Consider the following 19,561-nt stretch of genomic DNA (forward strand, 5'->3'; position numbering starts at 1 on the left):
AAGGTGAACATTATTTGCACAGTGTCATGCAGCAGCCACACCTGGCATTAATAAAACCGCACAGCACTGTGGTTTGACAGAGAGCATTTTATCTCATCTTTATTCGGATTCAACAAGTTAAAGATAACTAAAATTAAACAGAAATGTGCATTTTCTTTCATTATCGGCTAAGAGGGCAGAAACACTGTGTAGACTATTATGTACCAATGACCAACAACATGATGAAAATCTCTATTAAAACTGTTGAACTGATAATGGCTGCAGATGAAAAATTAATAACCAAAGTTATTACATTTCATCCCAAGGGGAACATGAATGTCTTGCTGCTCTGCAACCCAGCTGATAGTTGCTGAGATATTTAACTTGAACTACAATTGCGAAATTCCTTACGCACTAAAGGAAAAGTCAGAGGGCTACCAAAATTAGGAGGATTTAACCTCTTGGGGACATGAATGTCTGCACAAAAATTGGTGCCAATCCATCAGGATTGGCACATGTTGAGATATTTTACATGAAACCACGGTTGTTAATCTCCTGATATAACCAAAGGAAATTAGGTCACAAAAGTCAGTAGGATTCATCCTCTGGGGAGCATGAATGCTTATATAAAATCTAGTGCCAACCCATCAGGTAGATGTTGAGTTATTAGGCTTGAAACCACAGTTGTTAACCACCTGATGACACTAAAGGAAAAGTTAGAAGGTCACCAATATCAGTAAGATTTATCCTCTGGGGAGTAAGAATGCTTACACAGAATCTAGTGCCCATCCATCAGGTAGATGTTGAGCTATTAAGCTTGAAACCACAGTTAGCTGATGGCGCTACAGAAAAAGGAAAAGGGTCACCATAGTTTGTATGATTCATGGTCTGAGGAGCATGAAAGTCTGCACAAAAATTGGTGCCAACCCATCAGGTAGCTGTTGAGATCCTTCACTTGAAACCAATATTGTTAACCTCCTGATAGCGCTAAAGTACAAGTCAGAAGTTCACCAGAATCAGGAGGATTCAACCTCTGGGGGACATGAATATCTGCAAAAAAACTGGAGCCAATCCATCAGGTAAATGTTGAGATATTTCACCTGCTGTGTGAAAACTTTGACCTGCAGGTGGCTCTGAGAAGAAGCCAGTGGGCTTTGTGTTGAGATAATATGTCTGTGTAAAGTGTTCAGCAGCTCAGAGGAGTCATGTATAACGGTTGTGTGAATGAAATAAAACAGATTTCAACAATCGTTTTATTTAATTATCTGCTGCTGATTCTATCATAATGTCTGCAGGATTTCATCTGATTCCTTCTAAATGTTCCTTAATGTGATAATAATAAAGAAACATTGAGACTTACCAATTTTCTGGTTGAAAATTTTGTCAAATGTCAGTTCGTCTCTCTCCTCGAGGTACTTCTGCATCACACTGCGAATACTGCGAACACACAAGGAGGAGAAGGGGATTAATACACATACCGCCGTCACCGCTTCACTCAGCAACAACATAACCTAATCTCGGACACGTCCTGTCATCTCCCTCTTCCGACTCCCATCTGCAATCCCGGCCCTGGTTTAGGACTCTCCCAGCCACCTGTCCCCCCCGACAGTCAAACTGCGGGGAAGGACGAGGGACACATGGGAGACTGCGGGGAGACCAGGAGAGATACATGCTATCCTGGGAACGGGTGTTAATGAGAAGTAGAGTTGGGAGAATTAATCAATTAGCACCCCCTCCGTGGGCCCATTAACACCACACCAGCACTCTGCATGCACTAGAGAGAAGAGGCCAGGCTTCACCTACAAACACCTCCGCCAGGCACGCACTGAGCATGTGTAAGAAAAACCCCTGGCTCCTTGGGACGAGGTCATCATTTCTGCAGTATTTGCACTTTGATAGTGTTGGCTCACATGCAGAGGTACTGTTGTTTTCTGTCCCAGAAGACAAATAACGCAATCACAAAGAACCTTTTGCTTCCAGGACTAGGTCCAAAGAAAATGCCAAAGACTTTAGAAGCTGTTTTTAACATAATGTGTATGATTTTTGGACCAAAATGATATTGGCTGAGTTATACAACCATCACAATATCTATAAACTATGTCTAATTGTTGACCTGATAATGGCTGCAGATGAAAAACTAATAGCCAAAGTTCATCCTGGGGGGAACCTGAAAGTCTGGACCAAATTGAATGGCCACTCATCTGATAGTTGCTGAGATATTTCACTTGAAACGATAGTTCTTAACCTCCTGATGGTCGCTAAAGTCAGTAGGATTCACCCTCTGTGGAGCACGAATGTCCACACAAAAACTGGAGCCAATCCATCAGGTAGATGTTGGGATATTTTACTTTAAACCACAGTAATTAACCTTCTGATGGCGCTAAAGTAAAATTTAGAAGGTCACTAAAATCAGTAGGATTGATCCTCTGGGAAACATGAATGTCTGCACAACAATTAGTGCTAATCCATCAGGTAGATGTTGGGATATTTTACTTTAAACCACAGTAATTAACCTTCTGATGGCGCTAAAGTAAAACTTAGAAGGTCACTAAAATCAGTAGGATTGATCCTCTGGGAAACATGAATGTCTGCACAACAATTAGTGCTAATCCATAAGGAAGATGTTGAAATATTTACTAGTCAAGTAAGAACTTTGACCTGCTGCCTCAGAGTATGTGTCAGTGTCCTTTGTGACATAGATTCACAGCAATAAAGCTAAATTTACCTCCTTCCCTTTTCAGAGACAATGTTGTTATTGTCAGCTATATATTTTCCTGAGCAAATAAAAACATCAAGACACTGTAAACCAGCACTAAAACGATAAGTCGATCCAATTCACAAGGCCTAAACTGGGACCACTGGCCACTCAGAAACCTCTCTGAGGCGGACCAGTAGTCCCAGTTGGTTTTATGTGCGGGCAGATTGTTAATGGGAGAGTGGGAAGGAGCAGTGGATGCAACATTTCAACTGCAGCTACAGGAACAAGAACCTAGGAAGTAAACACTTCCTCTTTTGGAGGAGGCCTGTTTGTGTGGCTCGCTGAATCATCAGCAGCTGATTCTTTATTATTTTTGTGTGACGCCTCGACACTTTGGAAGCCATATTAACTGTGATCTCCACCAAAGTAAAAGTATCAAATGTGCATGTTTTCTTTAAAAGAAATTGCCAAACATACACTGTTATTGTAGAGAGAAACTGTAAAAACAGGAATTAACATAGAAATTTGAAGTTTTCAGTCCTTGAACGGATCTTCAGTTAAGAACCATAACAGAGCTTTAAATGTTATTTGTGTCAGAATCTCTTTATTCTCCATGTGTCATTTAAAATAAAGCGTTTGCACTAACCAGATCCTGTTAAAAACATTAAATTCTGCTCCTCAGAGACACTGTGAAGACATGATTAATTCTGCTGAGACCAACGGTCATGTGGCAAATATTCATTGAAAATCTGTTTACACAGAGCAGAGAGGAGAGGACAAGAGAGCCTGGAAACATGACAATACTTCAATATGTACAAAATATGGAGAAAAAAAATATATTTTTTTACAACATTCGTGATACTTGTGGGCACTTGGAAAAGTGTTTATACATAAATTCTATTTTATTCTATTTAAAAAAATATTTTAACCTGTGTAATTTTCTTGTATTATGATTTATGTTATTATAATAACTGTGTTATTCTGCACAATGACATGTTTGAGTTGTTCCCACTTCTAGCCATGATTGTGCTGACTCCATAGAGCTGCAAGAGAGCAAAAAATGCCTTTAAAATGATTTTTAGGGTTCAAAAGGTTAAACAGTTGGTAACATGTACTATTAAAGAACAGTCTTATTTTGGGGAATTAAAAACAGCGTGAGAAATGCTTCAGATGCAGCTTGTATGGTTGGTGAGGTTATCTATCAGTAAACCTGCAGACAGTGTTCAGGCAGCTTTGGGCAATGAAAACACACAGGTGCACAGAAAAAATTGAATCATGCACCACATGGGTTATTTTTTTTTATAATGTCAGTTCAGCCATGAACGCTCTTACTTCAGTACCAGTCATATCCAGCTGGTTTGAGACATTGACAAGTGTTGAAAAATAACATTTTAAGACCTTAACAGGAGCACGTCTTTCAAAAAACACAACAACAATTTCCGAGCTGTTCTCAATAGCACACAGACCTTGTTGTGAGCTGCTACGCCAAAGAAAAGCTCAGTTAGCAGCAGCAGCAGCAGCTTCACACATCAACATTAGCTCACGGGAGCAGATGACCGGAGCGGAAAACAAAGAGCCTCCTGCTGTGACACTGATGGACATAATGAGTGCTGGCAACACAGTGATAAATAAGGCAATATTATCTACAGCTATGTGGAGGGAGATTTATGAAGGGAGGCTCGTCACGAGGGAATGAATGAGACACAGATAGTGGTGTTAATCTACAATTTACAGAATGTTAAAGAGATGAAATCAATAAAGTCTACGGCCATTAAACACGTGTCATCATTAGAAAATAATCTAGAATAGCTTTGCCAAGGTCCCAGTTCCCGAATTGGGAAATCATTTTTATGAGGTGTTCAGGAGCTTTAAAGGTGCCGTATACGACATTCAGAACATTATTAAAGCAGTAAACAATATGCAGTACTATGTTTTAATCCAAGCTTCTCTCTTCTTTGTTGAAATGAAAAACAACAAATTGTTGTGGTCGCATCAGCAAAGAGTCAACAGTTAACTGTGAGCTCTTTCCACACTGTTGCAGTTTTTATGACTGTTTGTGTTTATTTTGAAAGTTTGTTTGCACTACTTGTTTATGACTTCATTGCAATTTAATGTTTACATTTTGTTCACATTTTATGCAGTTGTATTTGTTTCATAATTCCAAGTTTTGAGCAATTTGTTGCTGCATTTAAATGTTTAAAACTAAATTGTAATTCCACATGTAACAATGTTAGGCCTGATGTTGCTTTACACATTAAATATCAGAAACGGTCATTTCCACACAGTGAGGCATAGAGCTTATTAAGTAACCGCTGGTATCGGATCGATACTCTGTATTGGTTGATACCCAAAGACCAGGTATCGGAGTCAGTATCAGGACTGATGCATCCCTGGTGTTAGCACCGTTAGCTGCAATATAAATGAACACGACAAAGAAAATGTGTTGCATTTTATTACTCAGAGCGTTTTAACAACACGTTGATAGTTATTTGCAATATAAATATGACGAAGAAGAGCAAAGGAAATGGACCAGGAGATGAACGAAATGTGTACCTACAGCTTCACCGACTTTCAAAGATGTTGTTACGACGAGAAGACTTTTACGAGAATTTTCCTCAAATTAATTTTTCCAATTATGCACACAAACTTGTGAGAAAATGATCACTTACTGTCTAAGTTCAAACCAAACTGCCAACTGTTCTCTATAAACTGTCCATACTTCCTCATGCTACTTCAGATTTGAAACCAACTCTCTGCATGGTGCAGAGTTCCATTTCATTCCTCCTGACCACCACAGATCCAGGTGTAAAACACCATTAATTCAGCTACTTAAACAGTAACCGGACCACAGTTACACTTGAGAGGAACACAAGTTGTGATGTAAGTAGGCAGCTGTAACTTTGCCTGGTGAAATAGAGACAGGGTGAAATAGAGTGAAATAGAGAGTGTCAGGGGTCCTGGAGGTCAGGACACAGAAAGATATTCTGAAGCGTCCTTGAGTAAGAGTCCAGTCCCACCACTTGTACCCGCTACATGTTTCCTGCATGGCTGGCTGCAGACCAGGTCCATAAGAGCATGCACTGCACCTTCCTTTTGGCTGTCGTTACATAACTCTGCCTCCATTACATCTGCTCCAGCTTGGACCAGCTGTTAGCACAGTTAGACGAGAGCGTGCTTACCTCGCCAACAAAATGACCACAGTTACAATCAGCCAAAAGCAACCAACACTCTGCTGCCTAGGTGACCTTTCAGAAAGGCCTGAAAGCTTCTGCTGTGATGACAAAGCAGCCCGCCGATGGTGGGAGACCCTCCGATGTCATCTGACCTAATTACATGTCCTCATAAACACTACATATATCTGAAAAGTTTCATAAAGCATGCTCGTTTTATGTCAAGTAAAGAGTCTTTAGCCTATCTGAGATAATCTAGTCCATATTTGAGCAGTTTAGGCAAAGTGGTTTTCAATCTGGACCTGGTCTAAAGTGGTCCAGGTATGAAAGAAGCAGTCAAAACTGCATTTAGTGCATTTCCCACAGATAGAATATAGCTTTCTGTGTTTTAAAGAGTGTTTGGTCTCTCTGAGATAATCTAGTCCAGATTTGAGCAGTCTAGGTACAGTGGTTTCCTATCTGGACCTGGTCTAACGTGGTCCAGGTATGAGAAATATTGTGAAGTCTGCATTTGCTGTATTAAGTATGTCCATTTTGTACTAAAGTATTTCCATTTTTATGCCACTTTATACTTCTAATCCACTACTGCAATACACTTATTGTTCCTTTTCACAAGTAAAAACACATATGTTGTACGATATAATACTATACAATAAAACTAATGTCCCCAGTAAGTATCAGAAACATTTAAATACTTTTACATGTATAACACTGATGATAAAATTTGGAAATTGGACATTTTAAATTGGATACTTTAAGTGCATATTGCTGATAAAACTTCCGTTTTTTAATTCAAGTTCCAATTTTCTGCTTTATTTGGTAAGATGGTATTTTTACTCCAACTTAAAGTTGAGTAAAGGATCCAAGTACTTCTTCCTCCTCTACATTTAACAGAAAGGTACAACTTAATTTGACTTACTTTGAATTTTGACTTCAATTCTGCAAGTTGTGAACAAAAACCTTTGCCCGGTTTACAACTTGAGGAGGCGTTAACAGAATTTTTAGCTCTGTTCGTGACTAAAGAAGTTTTTAGTCTCACGCTCTCTGGTTGATTTAATCGACAAATCTGTAAAACCACAAAGAATTGTGCAAAAGCATCTCTTAAAATGTTATTACCAGAGATGTGCAGTCATTCAGCACCAAAGAAACATTAAAAAACAACTAAATGACAAAAAGAAATCTTCGTTGCCTAGGACCCAAATCAAATAATCCAAAAAAAAGGTGCAGCATTATGTATTTTCCCAGTCAGGAACTCATTTTCACACCGATTATTCCAACACCACAAGAATGCAGATCGGATTGATCCTCGGAGTTAAATTCACAAGCCACCCAGCAGGATAGAAAGTCATTCAAATTAGCTGCACCTTTAACGGCTGAAACTTTAATGCACCAATCTGTTTTACTTTTATTTCTTAAATTGAAATGCTTTAGTACTTTTAGTCAAATATTATTTTGAAGTTCTAAACCGTGGTACTGCTACTGTTACTGTAAAGTTTTTGCTGCTTCTTTCAGTACTGGTGACACTAATATTGGTAATGCAAATGTAAATGTTTGGTGATTCACAACCCACAGTTGAGTAAGTTTCAGTTTAAAGGTCAGGGTGCATGCAGTGTAAAGGATCCTCATCATTTATCTCTTATTTTCACTTGATTGTGTCTGTTTTTAGCGTTTTGTTTTCCATTAAATGTGTGCAAAATAAGAGTTGCAGTATATGCAAAAGCCCGGCTATGATTATGTGCTGGCCTGCCCCCTGACACTGTAACAACATTGTCTTGGTGACTATTTAACACTGCAGGAAGTATGTGGATGTGTAAATATTTAACATATTAACAGGATGTGACTGTCATTCCTGGGTCTGTGGGCATGTAATTGAACTGTGTTGATAACATGCCACACAGTAACAAAGCCCCAAACTGTTCAAATACATTTCAGGCCGATCTTTAATCTTCACTTTAAAGGGATTTCCCACTATGATAGGCGGCATTCTGCATGTTTGTTCAGAGCTGATGTAACAAACATGACCAGAAGACTTCTCCCAGCTTATTTAAGCCTCAAGACATGCAGTTAGTCCCTTTACCTGGAAAACTAGTTAGCTTTGAAACCTGTTTTTCTTGCTACCGCTTGGCGCCTGACTGCAATAACTGTAGGGTTTAGCTTAGGGGGTGTGAGTGGAGCCGCCTAAGACAAATTGAGCAATTTTCAGCCAAGGAATTGTTTCCTATCAACTCATCAAGCCTGAGATGATCTTGGATTGGTTTTAGTTTAAGTTTGGATACCTTTGTACTCATTTAACCCCATGTTACAGGAATGTTTTGGCCTCAAAAAGCTAAAACGAGAGATTAAAAAACAATGCTATCTCAGTGTTGGCTAAAAAAAACAGCAGTCGTAGTAATCAGGCACCATGTGTGATAACACAAGGGCAAACGTCCACATTTATTCTCCAGTCAGATCCTGCAATCATGAAAATAATCACTGGCTGTCCAAATTCACTGCCACAAACTTTAGAATAAATATCTGTGAAAACCGCCAATGTGCACCTTTAACCCTCCGAACACCAAACCCACCAGCAGGTTAGAAAAGTATGCTTGAAAATAAAAACAAAAAAGATTGCCAAAAATACACAGTTTATTGCAAAAATAAACTGTAAAAACAGACATTATTGTCTGATTTTAAACGTACTAACAGTCCTTGAACAAATCATTGATTATTAACGTTTCTGTTAGAAAAAAGTGACCCAAACAAAGCTTTATTTGTGTCAGAATCTCTGACACAAATAAAGTGTTTGCACTAACCAGATCCTGTTAAAAACATTAAATTCTGCTCCTCAGAGACACTGTGAAGACATATTTAATTCTGCTGAGACCAACGGTCACGTGACAAATATTCACTGAAAATCTGTTTATACAGAGCAGAGAGGAGAGGACAGGAGAGGCTGTTTACACAGAGCAGAGAGGAGAGGACAGGAGAGGCTGACATGTGACAATACTTCAATATGTTCAATTTTTTTTGACACCTGGGAAAGTTTTGTATATACTTTATTCCTACCAAATGATTTATCATTATTATTGTCATTATAACTGTGTTATTGCACAAAAGACATGTTTGAGTTATGTCCAATTCTAGCAATGATTGTGCTGATTCCATAGAAACACCCTGAACCTGCTTGAGGTTCAGAGGCGTTAAACAGTTTCTCAGACATGATTAAAGTAGCCACCATTGTGCTCATCTGATGTTCCATTTACAACAAAGCGTGTGCAGCAGGACAAGCTAAACTCCTGGTTACCTCAACACTCACACTGCTATCTATTTCATAATCAGCAATCATAGTAATTGCTGCAAGTTCTGCAAAAATCGACAAAAACAAGCTACTGAAATACTGACAAATCAGCTGAAACAGAAGGCACTGAAGGAGGTTAGAGACAACTGTGATGACTCACAATGACCTGCTGCTTGGAAAATTATATACATGTTACAAGTATCTGTGCTGCTTCAAGTATTTCAGGCAGAATTGTCTTGGAGGAGTCAAATGGGCCCATTGATGCTTCTCTAATGAGTCACCGCTTCAGCCGAGAGGGACATAAACAGCGCTGTGAAAACAGGGCATCCCGAGAGCACCACAAAATAATATTAAAATGTTACGAGAATCAATATTACACTAATTGAAATTGGAAATATAAATCACACAGATATAAAACAGTCATTTTGCCACAGCTCAATTATTTTACTTTATGTTACTTGGAAGCCATCTAGAAAAAACAGACCAATTTATATTCTATGCATGCGATGTGTTTTCAATTACGACAGTAATACTTCTGGTAAGTCTGACTATTAAGAGATCAGATATCATGTAAATAGATCCGGTTGACCGCTCTCACTTTCCACTTTAGCTCCTGACAGAACCATTACAGTTGCTAATGTTAGAGTTTTGCAGGCGTTGTTAAGTGACTAAAACTTTAACAGCGTCAGGTTTAGATCAGTACTCGACTTCTATCTAGCTTTAGTGAACAGAGTTGGAAAAATGAGCCAACATTAGGTTGTTTTTAACTAACAGAATCAACTTTCTGTACGGGATTTTGAACAGTAGAAGACGCAATCCGTTGGCTAACTTTATATGTTTCAGCTATACAAAGTTGTGTTTTTCTCTGGGCCTTGGCTACACATACAGACAACAGCTTGCAGTGCATTTCTACCAGATAACAACCAACAATTTCATATTGTGGTTTGGTGAACTTCAGGCTAACATTTGTGTATCTGTGCTGGACCGTCATGGTACGAGGGTCACCGTATTTAGATTGATGCACGTCCTGTAAAAGTTTACAAGATTACAAGTGCGAGTTCAACCCAGGAACTTCTGCACCATTGGCAACAGGTGCTGAGGTTAACACAACAAACTTGTGTTAGAATGATATACTTAGGGCAACCGCAAAGGAAAAAGGCCAAACTGAAACCAACACCAAACGAAGAGAAAGTTTAAGATGAGGACAATGTGTTGCATTACTCTGCTATCAAACTGAGAAACAGCAAACAATATTTTGTAAGAAAAAAAGCATGTTGTGTTTCAGTTTTGTTTTTTGAAGTGGTTTAAAAACAAGATATTTTTGTTTCACTTTTACGAAAATAGGGAAATATACATTGCATAGATTATACTCTACCTCAGGAATCTTAAAAAAAAAAAAAAGGGATTCTTTAATTCCATAAAGAAAAAAAAAAAATTTTTTAATAATATTGAGTTGTGAGTGAAGTGTATCATTACTAAATCTATTTTACTTTTGGTTCTGTTTGTTTGTCATCAGGATTAAGGAAAAACAACTGGAAGGCTTTAGCATGGACTAAGGAAGAACCCTGTGAGTTTTGGAGCTGGTCCAAAGTCTCGAGTTGGATACACAAATTATTTATCACTTTCTCCACCACGGCCAGATGGAGCATGGTCTCACCGGAGTCCTGTGATCTCTGATTGCTCTTTTCGTTTTTATAATGAAAATAATTTGGGTAAAATGGTTCTTCAGTCCCCAGCAAGAGGCTTTTATCTTCCTTTGACACACCTGAAAAATGAAACAAAATGAAATGTATCCTTATCTATTTAAGGGTTTCCTAAACCAAAGTATGAACCAAACGGTGACTTCTGTGCACCGTTGCCTCGACTGACTACAGCTGATACAATCTAAACATGGGAAACCTGCTAACAGTATTGATCCTGCTCTTGATTTTATGGTATCAAATGGACGTCAGGACACTTTATGTCCACCTGCGTCTCCTCACTCGTATCTCCACCTCCCGGATAACTTCATCACGTCTCGTCTCTTATATGGATTTCTCGATAACAGCGTGCCGTCTGATTGCCCTTCCCCCCCAAGCCTCTCATCTCAACGGCCTCCAGTGTTGCTGTCAAAATCTCACCTCTCTGCCAGAGGACATAGCCTTGGCCCGCGGAGAATGTGGCAGCACCATGCTATCTCCAAAGTGCCACATTTAAACTGCAGCCCCCCCAACAAGCATGCGGCCCAAACCCTCACACATGCGCGACTGCCGCTGCTAAAACCGTGCATGCACAATAAAAGTTTGCAACCAATCTCTACGATCCTTCCATGCACTCCCTCTCGCTCCTCACATTACCCACATCTTTTAAAATCCAAATTAAAGTAATTCCTCTGAAGCCATGTGAAGCACTCAAGCACGATAATGATATATGTGTGATAAGCCAGCGGAGAGAAAAAAAAACATAATGCAGCCATTTCAGCCTGTTAGATCGGGCACATTATTGTGATAATAATGACCTAAGTGACATGTTTTAAGTAAATTTTCATATTATGTGAGTCTTGCTTTGCAGGCTGATTTACTCAGTGTGATAGTGCTTTTACAAGTCCATTAGCTGAGGCTTTTATCTCTGCAGCTCCTGTGTAATAGTTGGCAATAAATAACAAAGCTCATATCAAACATGAAATCACTTAATAAAACCACATTCACAAAAGCAGCTCGTTGTGGTTGGTGCATATAGAAACGCCTCTGCACGCTGCAGTTTAAAATTATAAGAAGTGTGTGTGCAGGTATCACTTTCAGCTGCATCAGGTGATCTGTGTGATCGCCTCCTACTCTCGGCTTGATAATGTGTTAATCAGTCAAACAGCCTGCTGCTGTGTTTAGTTCTGCCAGCGCCTCATGGTTGCCAAACCTTGGATTAACTTCCAGCGTCAGTGTTTCGCAACCTGGATTCTTGACTAAACATCTAATGAGGAGCATTAGCACAGTGTGCAGTTTCAAATAAGATGATGACACTCAGCTTTAACTAACAACTTTAAGTAACACTGACCTATTACGCATCTACACTTTTTTCAGACGAACCTCAACAGCAGAATCTAATGCAGATTTATAGATCTACTGGAGAAACCTAATTACCCCAAAATTAATCGGTCTGCATCACAAACAAAACACATTCAATGCTGTACGCCTTTTGGGTGAGTTATGGTGTTAACAGCTTGTTGTCGCTTGTATTGACTGCAGCTGTTTAAAACACAAACAGAACATGTTGGTGTCCTCATAAAAGCCTTAAATTTGACTGTAATCAAATTTAAATTCATAAAGTTAAGGGTTGGGCTGATGCATGATACCAACGTCCACTGAGACAAACATTGCACTTTAACAAGAATCCAGTTAGTGCAAACTGGTTTATTTTTTAATAATTTTAAGTGAGACATGTAGAAAAAAGTGGTTTTAGAGAAATATGACAATATAAAGCTGCGTTTTGGTTACTTTTTATAACAGAAACATTCATATGCCATGATTTGTTCAAGGACCATCGGAGAGTTCAATAAATTTCACACAATAATGCCTGTTCTTACAGTTTCTTTCTACGATTCGCTGTGTATTTCTGGCAATTTTGTTTCTTTAAAGAAAACGTACTTTTCATGTAGGGGTACAAAGCCCCACCCCTGTCCACACCAAAACACTGGCGCACAAGTTTGTATTGGCATTCATCTGGTGCACTGATTGATTTCACAAGTGCAACCAAAGGTCTGGCACCTTCTCCCCAAAAATGTTTCAAACAAATCCAAAGTAAAAGCAAAGAAAGTCATGCCTGATCAGACGACAGACATCTTTCTATTCGTAGCAGCTGATACAGCTCCTGTAGTGGGTTTTGTGTCCATATGATTTGATCCATTGGGAACTGTAGCTGATGATACCACCGCCCATCGTGACGTTACTGTGGACGTCGCTGATGTAAATTTGGTAGATGCTGCCCAACCCTGCAATGTTGTTTTCTGTGTTTGAGTGAGTTGCCGTCTTAACAGCCAAAAGTGGCCGTGGCGGCACACACAAACAACTTTTTTACTGTAATCAATTTCAACATAAAGTTACTCATCTCTGTTTATAATCCACGCCAACCAAGTTACTATACACAACCACCAACAAAATCAGCTGAAAGTTACTCAACCAAAATAGCAGCTTTCCAATGTGTAATAGGAGTCTACCTAACCATCATCTGGCAATCAATAATGTCTATGTTTTATGCAAATGTTTGTAAACTAATTGATGTCAATTAGCTGATAAAATCCATCTATGCAGCATTAGACATTACTTGTAACCGCAGTAATTGCACCTCTGCTTAATTGCTGAACACACAGCGCGTTCACATGATTAGTCAATAGGTTGGCCATCAAATAAGCCTAATAACTCTATCCAGATCCATTCATATCCGAGTCTTTTCATCCCTGTCCACCAAGACATAAAACTGTAACACCAAGGACGTCTCTTCTCATTAATCAGATAAATTCTCCTGACCTTAAAGTCAATATCATTTTACATCCTGTGCCTTGGCCTTCATTTCTATCAATATGACATCATTATATTTGCCAACTTCAATCATGCGTCCTGGCTGGGGATATAGAAATATTACTATGATTGAGTCCAACAAAGCAAGAACCATTAGCAATCAACCGATTCAATAGAAATACGCCCAGTCAATTCAAAAGATTCTCCAGACTACCCAGTCCAAATGGGACCAATCATACCGAATTGTTTTCTGTTTTGACAATAATTTTGCTGTGTGAGTCAACAGTATGCTCGTCAAATTTAAAGTAAAAATGTATTCCACTGAACAGCATCAGTCCAGTGGGTTGGCTCCATATTTAAACATGACCCCTTTTAAGTAAAATGCTGCCAATTACTGTGAAAGCTCCTTCAAGGCATATTTCTTTAAAAAAAAACAATGTTTTAATATAAGAAAATGATGTCAAGCAGGCCGGCAAGATGTCTCTAAAAAGTTTCATTCAGACAATTGCAGTTATATTTACTGCAGTTTAATTTAATAACAGTGACCCATTTTTACTGCAATAACAAGTTCTTTAAACATCCATAAGAACTTTTAAAACCTACTTTTGCAGCATATTATATCTGCAAAAATATCCCAAAATATACAGCTTTTGTTTGATGTTAGCACAGTTAGTTCTTTATAGCTTGCTTGCAACAAATGCAAGCAAATGGAGTCTCGAGTGAGGAAGGTACAAAGGGTGTTGGCGCTCAAAAAGTTGGTTTTTAGTGGGATATTCCATTAGGAATTCAAAAATGCCCCACAGGAAGACCATGTTAGTACTCTTGTAAAGCAATTTGATTTGAATTTCAATTCTATTTGAGCTCCAAAACTTCATGCCTGATCAGATGACCGACATCTTTCTATTCGTAGCAGCTGATACAGCGCCATGCCAGTACTCTTGTAGAGCTATTTCATTTGAATTTGAATTTTATTTGAGCTCCAAAACTCAGTCCATCGCTAGTGGGATGAAAAACGATCCTACTAGGATTTGGTCAAATCTCTAAGTTGGCCTCATATTTCCAGACTGTCAGAGTTACTGTGTCTTCATACTGAAGTCAGAGAACTGGTCATATTTACTACAGGGCTCAGAAACGTGAGGACAAGTTACGCCAATTTTTTGACCTGACAATAATTAAATGTGACTGAAATGTTCACTGTAATCTTGATTCCCGCTCTCAAGCAAGCTCCACGTTTCTGCAAGTTCATTTTTAAAACCATACTGACACAAACTGAAACCAATAACTGCCTGAAGGAAGGAAGGAAACCCACATGTGCCAGCTTAAAAAAAAACCTTTCACAAATGGTTAGCTGTAACGTGAACGCTAATGTCAGTGGAAGCAAATGGGCTTTTAAAATGCTGGTGTGGTTGATGAATTATCAGTGAGAAATAGGATGCATGTTTGACTTGTAATCTGAGTAGTTTATCGTTAACGCGTGTCAGTTATTACTGACAGCTGTCGTGTATTAAACTGGTTTCCTATACCTGTCAAGAGGGCAAGGCTTTACTGCTTTTTATGACTGATTAATGAGGTTAGGGTTGAATCGACATCATTCTTTACTCCAAAATAAGAAAGTCAATTGATCCAGGTTAGCACATTTAATTGGCTATTACAAGATATCCTGTAATGAAATCCTCTCAGTTGGAAAGACATCAACAGGCTTCACCTCCATTACCAAGTGTAACGCACTGTCTGGATCACTGCTTTCTGCTGATCTGCCAAGACAAGTCAGTCAGTAACTGAACAGCTGACCTCCTCCCTCCAAAAATCACTCCTGGTTGAAATATAATGGCTGTTTAACCCACATCAACACTTTGAAATGTGGAGTCGCTCCGTTTACACATGTGTGGGTGTGCCAGCAACAGTTTGTGATTAATAAATGTGAAGAACAAGGTGATGAATGTAAACACGGCGAGCACAAATTCAATCTGACAGCGGTGCCAAACGCCAGCTCAGATCCATTTCTGCACAAAGCTGCTCGTTCACACACGCAGCTGTGATTATTTGACTAAACCCAAATTGCTTTGTTAAAATTACAAACCTTGTATGAAAAGCAGCGATCTCTACAAGCACATTTTTACCACATCCTATCAAGTTGCACACCAACATGCCTTAAAACCTGGTAAAGAGACACGTTCATGCTGCTGCTGCGACAGCATCAGGACAAAAGGATGTGCAATTATGTGTAGATGTTGGAGGTGGGGGGTGTATTATTTAAATCAGATTTTAGCTGTCGTCTCATCTGATGGCCTACTCATGCTGGGTTCTCGCAGGCAGCTCGGCTGAGAGGAGGGGGGGGTTTCGGATCAAGAGCTGCACATACTGATAGTGCAACTGCATCAAAGGGCGACAACACCACAGACAGCAGCCTCAATAAATGGGTTGCACTTGCTACATAAAACATTTTTATGATCCGATTGACAGCCTGGGAGCAAATGACAGCACATTTTGTCACAGATAGCAAGGACAGAACATCGTTAAGGCTTGGTGCTGTGTGGAAAAACTGACAATATTATGAAATCTTTTGCATGCAGCTGCAGCACAACCTGTTTTTGCAGCCCTCAAGTCAGATTTTATGAACATTAGATTAACTTCTTGGTAAGTTGTAGGTTTTAAGGGCATGCAAATGAAGTGCATGCATGGTTGTTGTGGTGATATAATGAAGTCACTGAGCTGCTGCATGTTCGCAGAAATTGACACACAGACAGACATATTTAGCATCTACAGTAAGTCACAGGTTTGAGAGGAAGCACGCCTCCATCTCCCTATATGGCTGCATAGCATGCACAAAAGATTCATCCATTAGACAGGAGCAACAAACACAAGCTCGGGCCACAGCAGCAGCAGCACAACACAGCACAAAGCTCAATGTAAAGGTGGTTACCTGGGCTCCGGCAGGATGATTTTCTTACTCGCCCGGGCCGCTGGAGTAGATTTGCTCTTCTCCATCGCCATCAAATAACTGACATCGGCGAGAACTGCTTCGAGGTCCGCCATCTTTCGACCCTGGGACGACCAAATCAATAAAATAACCGGGCTGGGGATGGGGTTTCTTTTTTTTAATTTGAGGGAATTAAAAAAAACAATGTCCTCCACCAGATGTGAGCACCATCAAGCGCCAAGGTAGCGTGACAGGGCCAGCTGAACGGGCGGCAGGGCTGACCATCGACTGGAATGGTGTCGTTGTCTCCGGTTGTAGTCTCAAACTACCATCATTGTGACAGAAAAAGGGAAATTCAGGAGGGGAGACATTGGGTGACTCGGGAAATATACAGTCAGCAGGGCCGCTAGACAGAACACCGTCCTTGTAATCCCATTTAGTGCAAAAAAAATAATGCAAAGAAAGGATCTAGTACTTCCTCCCTTGCTTTGCTTCCTTCCTTGCTTTATAGAAATGTGATATGTCTCACGGAGATATAGGTAGATGCACCAGATGCTGGATCTGGAGACAGCTGTCAAATCCTACAGGTCTCTGGGGACTTCTTCTTCTTCCTCTTTCCTGGTCCCTCTTGATGGAAATGTGTCCAAACGGCTGGTTTGTCTCCAGTGCGGCATGTGTTTCGGGGTCTTTTTTCCCCTTAAAATGTAAACACTGTCGGAGAAGAGAAAAAAAAATGTTCTAATTTTAGTTGCAGAGTGGAAATGTGACTGGCTCCTTCTTTAAAAAAAAAAAAAAAAAATGCAGTAATAAAACAAGGGGACGTGTCTCAGAAAAAGGGAGGATTAATAACCGAGGTGCCACTTCATATCCGAGCTGGTGCACCAAAAAAATGTAAATGTCTCAGCACAAATAAGAGCAACAGCTCTGGTTGGAGAGCAGCTCCATGGACATCTACACACCAAATGCTGCTGTTTGTGTTGCTGCCTGGCTTCCTGTCCTTAAATCAATCACAACATCAAACCCCGCCGAATTGATGTCATTAAACACCTTAAGCTGTTTAGCCCGAGATAGAGGCTGTGATCAACTAATCGCACGGCAAAATCCACGAAGCTAACTAGTTTAGCCTGCTGGGAATATCGATGTTTGGGGTTCGCCTGCTAGTTAGTTAGCCGCCGCCGCTAGCTAGCAAAATGAAACCTGCTAGCCCAGTAGGCTAACTACCGAATAAGAGTGATTAATCTATTTATACATCTAGTTTGGAGCATTTCACTCTCGCAGATACGTAAAAATACCCTCGTTGGCAGCAGCTAGCAGACTCACACGGAGCTGGCGGGCTGAACAGCCACCCTGGCTCGGTTTCAGACTGAGTTAATAAGCTAGCGGCGGAGAGTCGGGTTTTTAGGGAAGTCTTGCAGCGTTTCCGAGAGCAAGAAAAATGACAGAAAGAGTCCAGAATGGCGTCAAAAACAGAGAGCAAATCGCACAGAATAATCCATAGTTTGCTTGTTGAGTTACCCCGACTGTAGGGGGGGACCCTCCTCGCCTGGAGAGCCAGCACAGAGCGACTGACTGTGGGCTGATGGTGACGCTGGTGATGGAGGAAGAGGAGGGGGAGGGAGCGCCGGGAGATGAAATCAGCTCCGGCGGGCTCTTAAACTTTCTCCTCTTCGGTGTAAACTGTCTTTAAATGACGAGACAACACAAGTAGCCACCGTGTGTCGTGGTAAACACCGACTCGATGATGTGCTGGTGCTGGGTTTCTTGTAGATTGGCCACACAAGAGGGGCGAAATAAAAAAAAAACAGCGAGGGGAGCCGAGGGTTCCGTCTCCAGCCCCGGAGCGAGAGAGCGACTCCTGCCTGCCAGGCTATCCGCGCTGGAGAGCCCACACTCCGGCTAGAGAAGTAGCGACCGTCCGCTGCCTCCTCGGAGCGCCTTGTCAGCCGATACTGTCCCAGCTCCTGTTCGGTTAAGCCGCTCCAGCTCCAATATGGCACATGTTTAGAGTTCAAGTCCTCGTCTTCGGTGTATTTTCTGTGTTTTTCTGTAGCTCAGTGGCTCTGCTGGCTTTGTGCTTCAACTTCCTCCCACTGCGGCGGGGAGAGCTGGGTAAAACCCGGAACGGCTCACCGCTGGACTGGAACCGGACCGCGCTGGAAACGGGGGGAAACGCTTTTATTTCTATTTTACGTTACAATAAATTTATTTTTTTTAATCAGAAATTAAAGCCTATATGTATAGCTATTCAATAGCAAAGTTTCATAAATGAGGGTTTCCCCGTTTTTGCTCCGGGGTTGTGGGCGATATTGCGAAAACCTTATTGCGATATTAGAAATGTCCTATTTTTGTAACGATTTATATCACGATGTTGCAAATAGATAGTCCCTCTAAAATAGCAACATGGAAATGCTTGTTTTCCATGTTCCGTTTTTGAAATAACTTTGTTTTGGTCAGAAATGAAAGCCAATATGTATACCAAAATTTCATAAATATTTGTGTTTCCTTGCAATTTGCAATTTGTTGTTGACGATACTGCAAGACCTTCTGTCCCGATAAAGGAAATTTCATATTTCAGTACAGTTTATATCACGATATAGCATGTTTTCTGGTAATTAAATTTATGAATCTACTAATAAAATAACAAATGGAAATGCCATTTTTTTTTCGGTTTCGCTTCAGCATCGCAATAATCAGAAGTTATCCAAATAATGTACAATAACTTTTTTTTATATAGTTTTGGTGATTTATATCACCCAGCCCTAATTTAGAACATTTAGTCAGTGATGATTTATGACCTCTACTTGAAAAAGCATTGACCAGGAAATCCTATTCCCAGAGGGGAGTCCACTTTTAAACACATTTTCTGGAATTTAAGTGAAGGCAACAGACTCCCTGCAGCGCGTTATGCCACCTTTAGTCTTTTTTCTTCGTTAAATAAGTTCGTTTTCACATGTTATCTTCTAATTACAAAGCCTCTGATGATTAATATTACAGCTCAGTACGTTGTTTCCTATAGGATTCCCCAGT

The 19,561-nt window shown here is 40.1% G+C and overlaps 1 protein-coding gene across 1 annotated transcript in view; it reads right to left on the reverse strand.

The window, feature by feature from the left end:
* Positions 1–18,659, reverse strand: part of grk3 (G protein-coupled receptor kinase 3) — a 94,409-nt gene extending 75,750 nt beyond the window's left edge. The window contains exons 1-2 of the mRNA XM_059357630.1: positions 16,538–18,659; positions 1,340–1,416 (exon numbers count right to left, since the gene is read on the reverse strand). Of these exons, the coding sequence (XP_059213613.1) occupies positions 1,340–1,416; positions 16,538–16,650 (190 nt within the window). The 5' untranslated portion in view covers positions 16,651–18,659. The remainder of the gene's footprint in view (positions 1–1,339; positions 1,417–16,537) is intronic.
* Positions 18,660–19,561: the final 902 nt, after the last annotated feature.

The sequence above is a fragment of the Centropristis striata genome, chromosome 19 (genome assembly GCF_030273125.1).
Source record: "Centropristis striata isolate RG_2023a ecotype Rhode Island chromosome 19, C.striata_1.0, whole genome shotgun sequence".
NCBI lineage: Eukaryota > Metazoa > Chordata > Actinopteri > Perciformes > Serranidae > Centropristis > Centropristis striata.